Here is a 12,729-nt window from a genome sequence, read left to right as displayed (position 1 = left end):
ATAGATGAAGTAAGAGACTTTCATGGTAAAGGTCCTCTGTCTTAAGACAGTTTGCTCTCTCAACTTCACACTGTGGGAGATCACCAAAAATCAGGTTAAAGGGTATCTATTTTCACAGGCACATGACATAACTATTTTAAGACAAGGTAATAAAAGGACAAGTTTTCCTTCAGTATTTGTCAAGTGAACGAGACAGTTCTATTTTTGTACCTAGATCAAGTTCTCTGCTTACATGAGACCAGGCATTAAAAATAAAACTCTAAGTAATTCAGTTAGTAGTAAGTCAGTCAAGGGTTTTATTTAACTTTTTCTTAGGTTTTGTTAAAGCCTCAAATGCCTCAGGGCTAGGATAATTTGAAAATATTTCTAAGTAAGAAAAGTAGTTAAAATTAATATGATGGTAAAGAGAAATAAATATGAATACTCATTTATTAGCACTTGCTGCAAAAATTCCTAAAAATTAAACACTACATTGTTTTAAAAATATACCAATCAGAGATAAATAATATAAAATAAACAAGGTTTATTTTATATTGCCATGGTAACTCTAATTTTCATACACTGTCTTTCTTGTTTGAGTTCCATACTGACTGCGTTCCATACTGATGATCCAATGGGGAAGCCAAAATCTTAGGGGCCAAATTCCTCCATGCAAGCTGAGGAAGGAGGTTAGGAGGACACAGAGGGTTGACAGTCACAGAAATTGGAAAAGGAGGAAATTAAGTTAGTAGGTATTAGTTTAATTTAAAATTAAAGAAATTATTTTCATTTGAATAAAACAAATTTTAAAATATTATGCTTACAGTCCTTAATTTGGGGGTAAATTCTCATTTGATATTTTACAATTAAATATTAACATCTACAAAATCAAGTCAGGGAAAGTTTTGTTAACATCGGATCATTAATTTATTCCTCTATAAAAGTGGGATATGGATTAAAAGTTCTCATCTGATATGCAGTAAATTAAAGAAAGAAGCTAATCGCAGACTATCATACTTCATTTTTTTTCCTCATCACAAGCAAGTGGGTGACTTATATTGAATGCATGTCCATGAAGTGAAGAAATGTACTCACAAGTGCAACTGTGTTTTTTAGGATAAAAAATGGCATATGAGCAGAATAAAATTCATCGAGAAAGGTTCAATAATCAAATAGTGCCTTACCATTTGCTGAGGTAAGTACATGGTCAATATCCAAACAAAAATTGCTTTACATATAAAAAAGATTTTAAAAAATTGTTCTATTTAACAATCAAAAACTGAAAATTCTTTACATATACAATAAAATGGACAAATAAATGTACAAGATCAAAATAAGGACAAAGTTTACCACACTGACACAACTATTTAATTCCCTTTGTACCAAAAAAAAAAAAAAAACACCCCACACATTCTGCATACCTTTCATTAGTCAGAATATCAGGAGGCACATCTTCAGGTTTTCTGTCTGACTCCTTTTCTTTAAAGATCTGTTCTTCAATTTCCTCTTGGTTTTCATTTCCATTCTGCTTAAGTTTATGTAAAGGTAGAGAGGACAAAACAGAAAGAAAACCTGTCATCTGGGAAAAATCATGTCGTTCTTCTACATTGTTATGAGGTGAGACAGAAAACTCTGCAGGCAAAACAGATAATCTTCCAAATAATATTTAACTACATTTTATAAAGGGATTAGCATTATCAAAAAAGATAAGCAACCTAATGCAGAGATGAAAAGAAGTTTAATGGGTTCAAATTAATGCATGCTCTAGTGTGACATCAAGTTTGTTAGGTTGCTCCCTGGTGAAACAATAGTTGCTACTATAGTAATGTCCTATGCAAATTACCTTAAATAGAAGGTAAAAATCTTGACTCCACCTACCTTGGATGTAAACAATCACAAATACATTAAGCTCAACACCTATAAAAACACATTCATACCAACAACAAAGACAAACAGATCCTACTGCATTGTTGATCCACTGCTCCTAGGTGGGCCAAAGTCCATACTACCTGTGTTTGCGTACTGCTGTTGCGCAGCTCACAACACAGCTTCTCTCTTCCAGCTAGAGACAGCTGCTTTAGTGCTTCCAGCTCCTCTAAAAGCACCCTCTCTCTCTCTGAAACCAGGTTTTCATTATCTATTGAGGATCTCTAAATAAGAAAAAAGGTCATGAGAGAATATTGTTTGCGATAGAAGAAAAAAAAAAGCAGAAATAATTAGCAGATTTTTTTTAACCCCCTAGAACCAAGAAGCCCTTTCTACCTATGAGTTACATCCCATGATTAGGGGTTAAAAGCACATATAAAGTTCAATGCAAAATTTGAAACTTAAAAAAGCTAATTCAGGAATTTGTGAAGCTCAATTAATATTATTTTTATATGCCAATTTTGCATTGAAAAATCAGGTTTAAATTCACAAAATGCGATGAAGAAAAGCAACACCAATTTTTCCAAATGATATGTTTTATGTTCAACTCCCAATTTTCTTATTATTCTATATTTGAAAGAATACATTTCAAGATTTCTCTATTTTTTAAATCTCATTTAAGTTTCCAAGATAAATTGAATAAATTTGTTTTTATAGGAACTTCTATATAAATATTTCTTGCTTTTCTGTAATGATTTTGTGAGTACACTGTATATAGCAATTGATAAGAATCCAGCTCCCAAATACCAAGGAGTAAGAAAAGGGACAAGAATGTTATGTAAATCTGCATTTCTCAAATCAAGAAGAGATGTTTCCTTGGACAAAGTTCCAGAAACATACTACTTCAGATTCCCATTCATGATTAAAAAGACAGATTAAAGATAGATAAAGGTAAATCTTGGAGATGCTAATTGGTGGACTCACAAAACTAGAAATGAATATAGGAAAAATGACTATCAAATGCATCTTAGCACAAAGAATTTCCAAAATTGTAAAAGTGCTTTTGTTGTGTATGGTCAATGGAATGATTCAAAACAAACATACAAACAACCTTGTAGCCACTTTTCCAATAGCAAAAAAGGCAGATAAATAAAATGGCACAGAGGACAGGCACTCCAAAGTTGAGTCAGGTGTTCCTAACAAGATTTAAGGCTGCTGTGCTGATGGAGTCTGTTCCTAATGTTAAATATTTGTATTTATTTGTAATTTGGCAATAATTTTAACTTTCAAAAAAAGGCTACATAAAGAATATTGTTATTTTAATTGGGGAGAAAAGGGCCTCTAAGTCCTATACCTGGGCTAATTGTCTGTTCAGTCTCTTAATCTCTTCTTGCAGCTGTTCCTGGTCTTCTCGCTGTCTCTCCATCTGGCGCATGTGCGCCTGCCGTAACAGTTCTGTTGCCTGCTGATGTTCTTGGTATTGCCGTACAAGTTCCTGCCTCATATCTTCCAACTGTTCTTCATTTAACATTAGTTGTCTAGAAGCATCTATACTCGATACCAAAATCTCATCATGGATCTACAATTAAAAAAAAAAAAAAAAAAGGCAGCATGCATAAAACATTTCATGGAAACCTGTCAGCATCAAAATCATTAGAAACAAATATGAACGCAGTTCTAACCCACAAAGCACCTGATGTTTTCTCCCCATTACTAAACTAAAACATAAAGTTAAGAAAAAAAAAGAAAAAGAAATCTGTCTTCATTATAATTCCAATTCGGTGTAAAGTTAGTTTATTATCATTACACGTTATCCTCTAAAAGCAAAAGAGTTGTTTAGTAGTTTAGATGCAATCTGATTTTATGGGAGGAGGAGAATAAAAATTTAAAATCCTCAGGATGCCCTCCTGTTCTTAATGAAGCTATAACTCCATTATCCCTCCTGACATTTTATGATGGGGAGATAATATAAATGTAATATTTATAATTTAAAATTATATTTGTAAAACATGAAAAATTTTACCTAATTATATTATGCAATGGTTATCACAGTACTACAGAGAACTGCTTGATAAGAAACAACTTTTAATAATTTTTATTTGGAAATAAAGGCTTTATATTCCACTTTCTCAAATTCATAAGAAATCAACTCCTTAATGAAGTTCACACTTACTTCAATTCCCAAAGAACTACTACTTAAATGAACAGTTGCTGGTAAAATAAAGAGGTTTTCACAAATACCTTAGTTTTGCACTTCATGTAGAAGTGGACAATTTTATTTGAATATGACTCTAAACAAGACAACATATCCTGAACATTAATAAAAAATCTGGATTTAAGTAATTTTAAAATGTAGGATTTACTACTTTGCTAAATGTACAAATGATTGTGGTATAGACAGAATAGAGCCTCCATTAATGAGTAAGCAAAGAAGAAGAGAATTAGTAGATAGAGTACAGTATCTTAAATTTCTTCTTAAACAGGTAGCTATTTCCTTGTGATGTTATCATCACATTAAATGAAGCAAATATTTTATTCATACATATTCCTAAACTATAAGACAATAATCTTAAATTGACTAAAACGAAAATAATGCAGGTATAACTTACAATGAGATTTTACCATTCACAATATGTACAAGATTAACTATACTATGAACCAGACTTGTTTTATTTAATAATAGTATTAAATCATTTATTCATATGTAAGTAATAAAACATATTCATAATTCGAATCCCTAAGTCAAGACTAGATTAGATACTTTCCTTTTTCATTAAGAAACATTAATTACTGGTAATATTTTTATCTTGAGGGAAGCCACAATTTTTTATACAAGGAAACCATACTTACAGGTTCTCTGACTATAAATGTTTTATCTTTGGAGAACATTTCTTCTGAAATAGTCAGTTCATGGTCCTTCGACTCTAGTATATCATCAAGATTATCATTTTTTGATAAGAGAACTTCCTTTCCATCTTCCCCTAACTCTTTACTAAGTGGTTTAAATTCTTCTTTAAATTTCATGTCCATTGCTTCAAAAGTTTGACCCTCTGATAATTTCATTTCATTTAAATGTTCTTGCTGACAGAAAGCATGTGCTTGTTTTGACAATGTAGTATCTTCTTTTTCCCCAGTTATTCTAGATAGTTCAGTTTGTTGAGCAAATGCTATACTCATTGACACAATGACCTAAAGAAATAAACAAAAAGGATTAGATTTATAAATATCAGCAAGAATTTATTTATTTAAATAACTTCAAAATTTAAATTAATTAACATATAATGTATTACTGGTTTCAGAGGTACAGGCCTGGGATTCATCAGTCTTTTATAATACCCAGTGCTCACTACATCACATCCTCCTTAATGTCCATCATCCAGTTACCCCATCCGTCCACCTGCTTTCCCTCCACCTGCTTCCTCTCCAGCAACCCTCAATTTGTTTCCTACGATTTAGAGTCTCTTGCCAGTTTGTCTCCCTCTCTGGTTTTGTCTTGTTTTACTTTTTCCTCTCTTCTCCTATGATTTCCTGTTTTGTTTCTTAAATACCACATATAAGTGAGATCATATGATAACTGTCTCTCTTGATTGACTTACTTTGCTTAGTATAATACCATCTAGTTCCATCCACATCATACCAGCAAGAATTTAAAAAGCAAGTTACCAGTCAAATGGTTTTATTTATTTATTTGTTTATTTAAGTTTTAAGATCTTATTTATTTGAAAGAGAGAGAAAGAAAGTATGAGCAGGGGAAGGGGGGAGTAGAAGGACAGGGAGAAGCAGACTCTCTGCTCAGCAGGGAGCCTGATGCAGAGCTTGATCCCAGAACCCTGGGATCTGACCTGTGCTGAAGGCAGATGCTTAACTAATGGAGCCACCCAGATGCCCCTCAAAACGGTTTTAAACTAAAAGAAATCTTACAGAAAGTGACAGAGATAGTCTCTATTTTACATGCCTTTAATCTTCTCCAACTAGTGGTAAGACCTCAAGACTAGCTTTTACTTTAATTTCCTGTTCTGAATCTGATCTGCTTGTCTCTCAATACTAAGAATGCAATACAGACAAAAAGATTAAAAATATGAATAGAAGCAGAGAGATGAAGGATAGAGTGGGAATGTTCATCCAACATCTAACCACTGTGTCAGGAGGATATATTAGGGAATAATGGAAAGGAACTCTTTCATGGGTAATAGATAAGAATACATAAGGTATCGCTCCTAATGGAGAAGACAAATGAATCTTGGAAGGACAAATAAAGAGAACACCAAAGAGTTTTTACAAGTTTCCAGAATAAAAAGATGTATTACCTATTTGGGAACAACAATTAAAATGACAAGGACTTTCTTAGCAGAAACAAGAGGAAATCAGAAAACAATGAAAGGTTATCTTTAAAGTTCTAACATTAAAATAACTGTCAACCCAGATTTGAATGGTCAATAAAACCAACTTTCAGGAATAAAAGCAAAATAAAAGCATGAAATAAAAAGCTGGCTCCTAGTAGATTGTAAGTGAAAGAATTTCTAAAGGATGTTTCTCAAAAGGCAGAAAAAGATCCTAGAAGGCAGCCATTAGATGCAAAAAGGATTAGAGCATTAAAAGTTCTTTTTGTAAATATGTAGATAAATCTAAACGCTGATAGGTATAAAGCAATAATTCTATCTAAATTGTGGAATAAAAAAAATAAGACAGAGATTAGTAATTCTAGTTAGCACAAATGAAACCCACTATGGCCCCTCTCTCCCACAACTGAAAAGTGAACAAAATATAAAAGCAACTACCAGAGAGATCTGAAAAGTAAACAAAAGCAAGCAAACTGCAGAGGGCATCAAAAGTTGAAGAAATTTGTGTGAGGAAGGTGAAACAGAACTTGTGGTCTGTCCCTATTAGGACTATTTTTAAAAAAGAATTCACATTTTCCAGAATATTTTAAGACCCAGTGTCCATACAATATTCAAAATGTTCAATATACAATTCAAACATTAGATGACATACAGTATGTTGTATGCCAAATTTGTTGCCAAGGCAGGCTAAAGAGAAATAATACCAGAGGAAAACTGAAGTCTGAACAGCAGAATACTCATTCTTTTCAAATATGCATAGAACATTCAACCAGAACATACTTAGGGCAATAAAGTAAACTGAGGGGCGCCTTGGTGGCTCAGTGGGTTAAGCCTCTGCCTTCGGTTCAGGTCATAATCTCAGGGTCCTGGGATCAAGCCCCACATCGGGCTTCTGCTCAGCAGGGAGCCTGCTTCCCCCCTTCCCTGCCTGCCTCTCTGCCTACTTGTGATCTCTGTCAAATGAATAAATAAAATCTTAAAAAAAAAAAAAAGTAAACTGAAATCATACAAGGTATGTCTGACCACAAAGAAATTAAAAATTATACATTAAGTTAACAGGGAGATATCTGAAAACCCCTAAAATGTAGAAATTTAACAACATATTTCTAAGTAACTCACGAATCAAAGATGTCACAAAAGAAACCAAATATTTCAATTGAATGAAAACGTGTTGAACGCAGTTTAAAGATGTGCTTAAAGGGAAACTTACAGCAGTTAAATATATGTATTAGGAAAGAGGAAAGATCTTTTAGGAAACCTGAAAAAGAAAGCAACTTAAACCCAAAGCAAGCAGAAACAAGTAAAAAATAAAGAAAAGCAATCAATGAAAGTAAAACAAAGGCAATTTTTTGAAAACCCAAAAGCTGGATCCTTGACAATATCAATACAACTGATAAACTTCTAGCCCGAATGAGAAAGAAAAAAGAGAAAACAGAGATAACATACAGATCCCACAAACATTAAGTGATAAAAGAATAGTATAAACAACTTCACCAACATAAATTCAACAGTTTAGATGAAATGGACCAATTCCTTGAGTGACACAAACTAACAAAGCTCACTCTAAAATAGATTACCTTAAAAAAAAAACTATTAAAGAAATTGAATTCCTAGATTAACAAAGCCTTCTGTAAAGGAAAATTCCAGTTGGTTTCACTAGCAAATTCTACAAAATATTTAAGAATAAAATAGTACCACGGTGCCAGGATGGCTGTTGGTTGAGTGTCTACTCTTGATTTCAGCTCAGGTCATGATCTCAGGGTCGTGAGACTGAACCCCGCATTGGGCTCCGTGCTCGGTGCAGAGTCTGCTTGTCCCTCTCCCTCTGCCCCTCTCCCCCAAAATAAAATAAACTAAAATAAAACCAATTCTACATAAATTCTTCCAGAAAATAGAAAAGGGAATATATTTCAACACTTTACAAGGCCAGCATTATTATCCTGATATCATAGCCAAAGACAGTACAAGAAAACAAAACTATGGATGATGTTCCTCACGAAAACAAACATAAATATCCTTGACAAAATATTAGCAAACAGAATCGAGCAATATAAAAAGAAGGTGACTGTCTCCAAAGGAATATGAACAAACTTGGGGGTGATGTAAATGTTTTATATCTCCATTTTGAGTTGGTTTCATAACTAAACATCCTGTTAAAACTCACCAAATTTTGCACTTACAGCTGGTGAATTTCATTATATGCAAATTAAACCTCAGGAAAGATGATAACAACAAAAATCTGGCCATGTTAGGTCACAAAGGAAGTTTTTGAAATTCTGAAAAGTCTGTATCATAAAGATCACTTTCTTTAGCTAGAAATGAGTAACAAATAATTAAAAGAGCTATATGGTCTGAAAACTAAAAAACTCAACTGAAGACTCAATTACCTCGTTATTCTCTCCTTTCCATTTCACTATGCTATCTAAGGAAATTCCACCTGTGATTATAGGTGACTCTGTGTACTCTCTGCCTGTATAAAACGAGCTTAGCTGAGGAGAAAAAAAAAAAAATTCAACCAAGCTGACTGGTCTTATTTTAAATCTGTAAACTATTACCCTTGCATGAGCCCTTCAGGACACTGGGCAAATCTACTCAATTTCCCTTGTCTTTTCCACTTATTATTCCTTCTCCCAGACGGCCCTCTCGCCTCAAACCTTCAGTGTCTTCTCTTCCTTTATCATTCTCAGGTGCTGATCTTTCTTCTTATTTTAGGGAGAAAATAGAAGCAATCAGAAGAGAACTTCCAAAGCTCCAAATACTGTATCTGAACACATCTTGAATCAGGAAGCAATATTCTCTGCCTTCCTTCTTGTTATTATGGATTAAACTGCCATGCTCCTATCTAATGGCAACCTTCCAGGGATTACATCTCTTCTCTTCTCAAGGACACTGCTCCAACAACTCTTTCTCTCTCTCCTGAATTAGCTATTTTTTCCTTCTCTCTTTAATCATCTCTATTAACAAGGAAATATGATATCTTTCTTCTTAAACAGAAACAAAACAGCAATAACAAAAATGTACTGCTTGGCTTGCTCTATTATACTGAGCTACCACTCTATTTCTCTGATCTTCTTTCAAGTAAAATTCCTTCTTCATTCTTCCCCTTCACTCTCTCAAATCCAATCTAATCAGTTTGTCTGCATCACCCCATCAAATGTGTTCTTGTAAAAGTCACCCATGATCTCACATTGTAAAATCCAATAATTAATTCGCAGTTCTAATCATTCTTGACCTATCAGAAAGCTTTGACACAGTTTAATACATTCTCTTCTCGATATACTTTTATTACTTGTCTACTGTAATGCAATCTTTGTTCTTCCCATATTTAATTCACTGCTTTTTCTCCATCTTCTTTGTTCTTCCTCATTTCTCTGACCTCTCAACATTAGCATTATCCAGACTCAGCTCCCAGACCTCTCTTCTATATACAGTCACTACATTAGTGTTTTTCAAATTTTTTCACTGTAACCAGGGTAAACACATACATACCAATAAAAAAATATTTTATATTGACACCCAAAGTGTACATAGTTACCCGTGTTTATTATTAATTTTTAAGTAGGCTCCATACCCAACACGGGGCTTGAACTCACAACCCAGAGATTAAGAGCACCGCCCCAACTGAACCAGCCAGGCACCCTTATGTAATGAACTTTCCTATTATGTTATTATGTTAAAATCCTGGACTCAAACCAATAAACTGTTTTTATAACTTAAAGATGAGTTATAGCTGTGAGTTTTAACTCACAGTTTGAAAAACACTGCCCTACAGGCTACCATATTTTCATGTCTAGTCTTACCTATTTCCTGAACTCTAGATTCATATAACTACCACTTATTCAATATTTATTTTTAAACATTTATGAAGTGTTTGCATTTAATGGGTCTGGATTCTTATGTTGAAGGTCTACCTCTCCTCTCCAAAAACTACTGTTTTGTAGTCTTTTCTGACACCTAATAGCAACTTCATTCTCCCAGTTGCTTATGTCAAATAACCTACAGCAATTACCTTCCCCTGAAGGGCAAGCCCTTGTCCTTTTCCCTTTTATTTATTCCTCCTGTATCCAGCTACATCTGCTGAGAAGATAAATCTGTGCCAGGATTTCACAATTTTTCACCGAATGGGTCCCCTAACTGTGAGGGTGGTAGGACTGAATCAAACTGTCCTCTAATTCAGCAAAGCTGTGGCTGGGCAAGTAGTCTTCACACTCCTGGCCACCTCTTCGAAACACTTTCTCAAAAGGTACTCAACCTGTTACCTTCGTGATTTACTCTCCCATTTCCTTCAGGGTTCTTCTACCACTTTAAGAGGTCTTCCGTGATAACCTTGTATCAATAACACCATGGGATTTCCTAATAGTTCTATTATCTAGGTTTTTTTTCTTTTCATAGTACTTGCCACCATCTATAACAGGGTCTATCTGCACCAACTAGAATGTAAGATCTATGGGAGCAAACACTTCATCTTCTTTTACCTCTGCTATACCCTAGCACTTAAAACACTGTCTGGCAGTGAAATATAAATAAATGTTTATTTTCAGTAGTAAGTACACAAATCACAGGTTGAATCTAATATGATGTATATTAGGAATCGCTACCCCTAACTGGGTTTCTTCTATACACCCTGTATTTTTTAAACAAGGGTTCTCAATCTTTTTCCAACATCCTATCTAAGAGGATAGAGTATAATCCTATCAGTATTGGTAGTGAATGTCAACAATCTGCATTATTCTAATATCAAGCTGAATCTCTTGGACCACAGTACCTTGGATGTCTTAGGGACAGTTTTCAATGTCCTATACACTTTGGTGCTCTGCCATCTGCTTAGCTGACTAATGTCTTACAAAAAATATTTATCAGCACCTGGTGGCTCAGATGGTTATACATCTAACTACATGATCCCTGGGTCCTGGGGTAGAGTTCCCCCATTGGGCTCTTGGTTCAGCAGGGAGTCTACTTCTCCCTCTTCCTCTGCCTCTCCCCCTGCTCATCCTCTGACAATCTCTCTGCCTCAAATGAATAAATAAAATCTTTAAAAAATACATATTTGTAACATCACCATTATCACAGTAATATGACTACTTTAAAAATCTTATTTATGAGTCTTTATCATCTACTAGGTGGTTTAGGTAGATTAGTTCACTGAATCATTATAAAAATTATTTCTTCCTTTTTTCCCTCTTTTCACACAGAGAAAATGGACTCAGAAGTTAAGTAACTTTCCTAAGATCATAAATGTAGTAAGTCAGAAGAACAAGAATTTAAAGCATGGTATATCCTATATCAAGCCTCATGCTCATAACTGCTATAATGCCCTGCTATCATGTTTCACTTGGGAAATTTTTTAAAGAGTGATGTGCAAGAGAAAATCTGCATTTCTTTAAAGAACTAAATAAGGAGAGCTATGGTGCCTCACTTTTTACTTTGATCTCCAAGAAGCAAACATTCAGTACAAATACAGAAGTGATTAAGTCCTTCAGCCCATAATATTTCTTGGATCTTCCCCTTCTGATTTATGTTTAACCTAATTCCTTATGTATTTTCTGTATACCTTAACATCCTCCTCCTTTAAAGTGCCCATATCCACGGGGATTGTTATACTGGAACAGCTGAAGTATTATAAAAAAGCAGCAAAGAAAATCAGAATTTAACTGTTCCAATATAAGACCCCAATCAGGCATAAGCATTTATTTTTTTAAAGATTTACTTATTTATTTGAGAGAATGAGAGAGAGAGAGAAAGAAAGAAGAGTTTAAAAGAATACCTCTGGGCACAGCAGCTAACGGTATCTATAGTTAACATTATAGTAATTTCTCTGGGAGGAGATAAGCAAAGAGAATATATAGAAGACTAAGCACTTTCTCTCTCATTTCCTACCATATTCCCCACCTTCAGGGGAGGTGAAACTCCATTATAAGATATTATTCACAAGGCAACAAATTTATAAAGACTTTTTATGGCATTCTAAAAAGTTTCTTTTTTTTTTTTTTAAAGGATCTATTAATTTATTTGAGAGAGAGCACGAGAGAGAGAGAGCACAAGCAGGGGGAGAGGGAGACAGAGAAGAAGACTTCCTGTTGGGCAGGGGACCCGATATGGGGCTAGATCCCAAGACTCTGGGATCATGACCTGAGCTGAAGGCAGATGCTCAACCAACTATGCCACCAAGACGTCCCTGAAAAGTTTCTAATTACTATCCCATATTAAGAAAAATGCTTTTCTTTTTTTGCTCATAGAAGTTTTATTAATAAAAGCCAAATCTGGAAACCCAACTTTTTATCAACAGGCGATGAACAAAGGTTTGTCCGTACAATAGAACACTACTCAGCAGAGAGATACCCAAACACATAACTACTTGGTTGAGTAGAAAAATGCTTTTCTTAAAGAAAAATTCACAGAATAATCCATTTAAAAGGCAAATGCAGTTGATAGCAGTAGCTGACAATTTAAAGATAAGCTATGTAATAACAATTTTAAAAAATAAAGTGCAGGGGTATCTGGGTGGCTTGATCAGTGGAGCATTAACTCTAGGGTCTTGAGTTCG

General features: G+C 34.2%; 1 protein-coding gene across 9 annotated transcripts in view; it reads right to left on the bottom strand.

Annotated features, from left to right (window-relative positions):
- Positions 1–12,729, bottom strand: part of AKAP9 (A-kinase anchoring protein 9) — a 197,080-nt gene that overhangs the window by 76,541 nt on the left and 107,810 nt on the right. For 5 of the 9 annotated variants that reach the window (XM_059171077.1, XM_059171078.1, XM_059171085.1 and 2 more), the window contains 5 exons: positions 4,696–5,034; positions 3,200–3,424; positions 1,989–2,129; positions 1,401–1,504; positions 561–656 (listed from right to left, as the gene is read on the bottom strand). In XM_059171077.1, coding sequence (XP_059027060.1) covers positions 561–656; positions 1,401–1,504; positions 1,989–2,129; positions 3,200–3,424; positions 4,696–5,034 — 905 coding nt within the window. The remainder of the gene's footprint in view (positions 1–560; positions 657–1,400; positions 1,505–1,988; positions 2,130–3,199; positions 3,425–4,695; positions 5,035–12,729) is intronic. The other 4 variants (XM_059171082.1, XM_059171083.1, XM_059171084.1 and 1 more) reach the window with 3 other exon arrangements.

This window comes from Mustela lutreola, chromosome 4, assembly GCF_030435805.1.
Source record: "Mustela lutreola isolate mMusLut2 chromosome 4, mMusLut2.pri, whole genome shotgun sequence".
NCBI lineage: Eukaryota > Metazoa > Chordata > Mammalia > Carnivora > Mustelidae > Mustela > Mustela lutreola.
The sequence above is the reverse complement of the archived record's forward strand: the minus strand, read 5'-3'. Positions and strand labels throughout refer to the sequence as shown.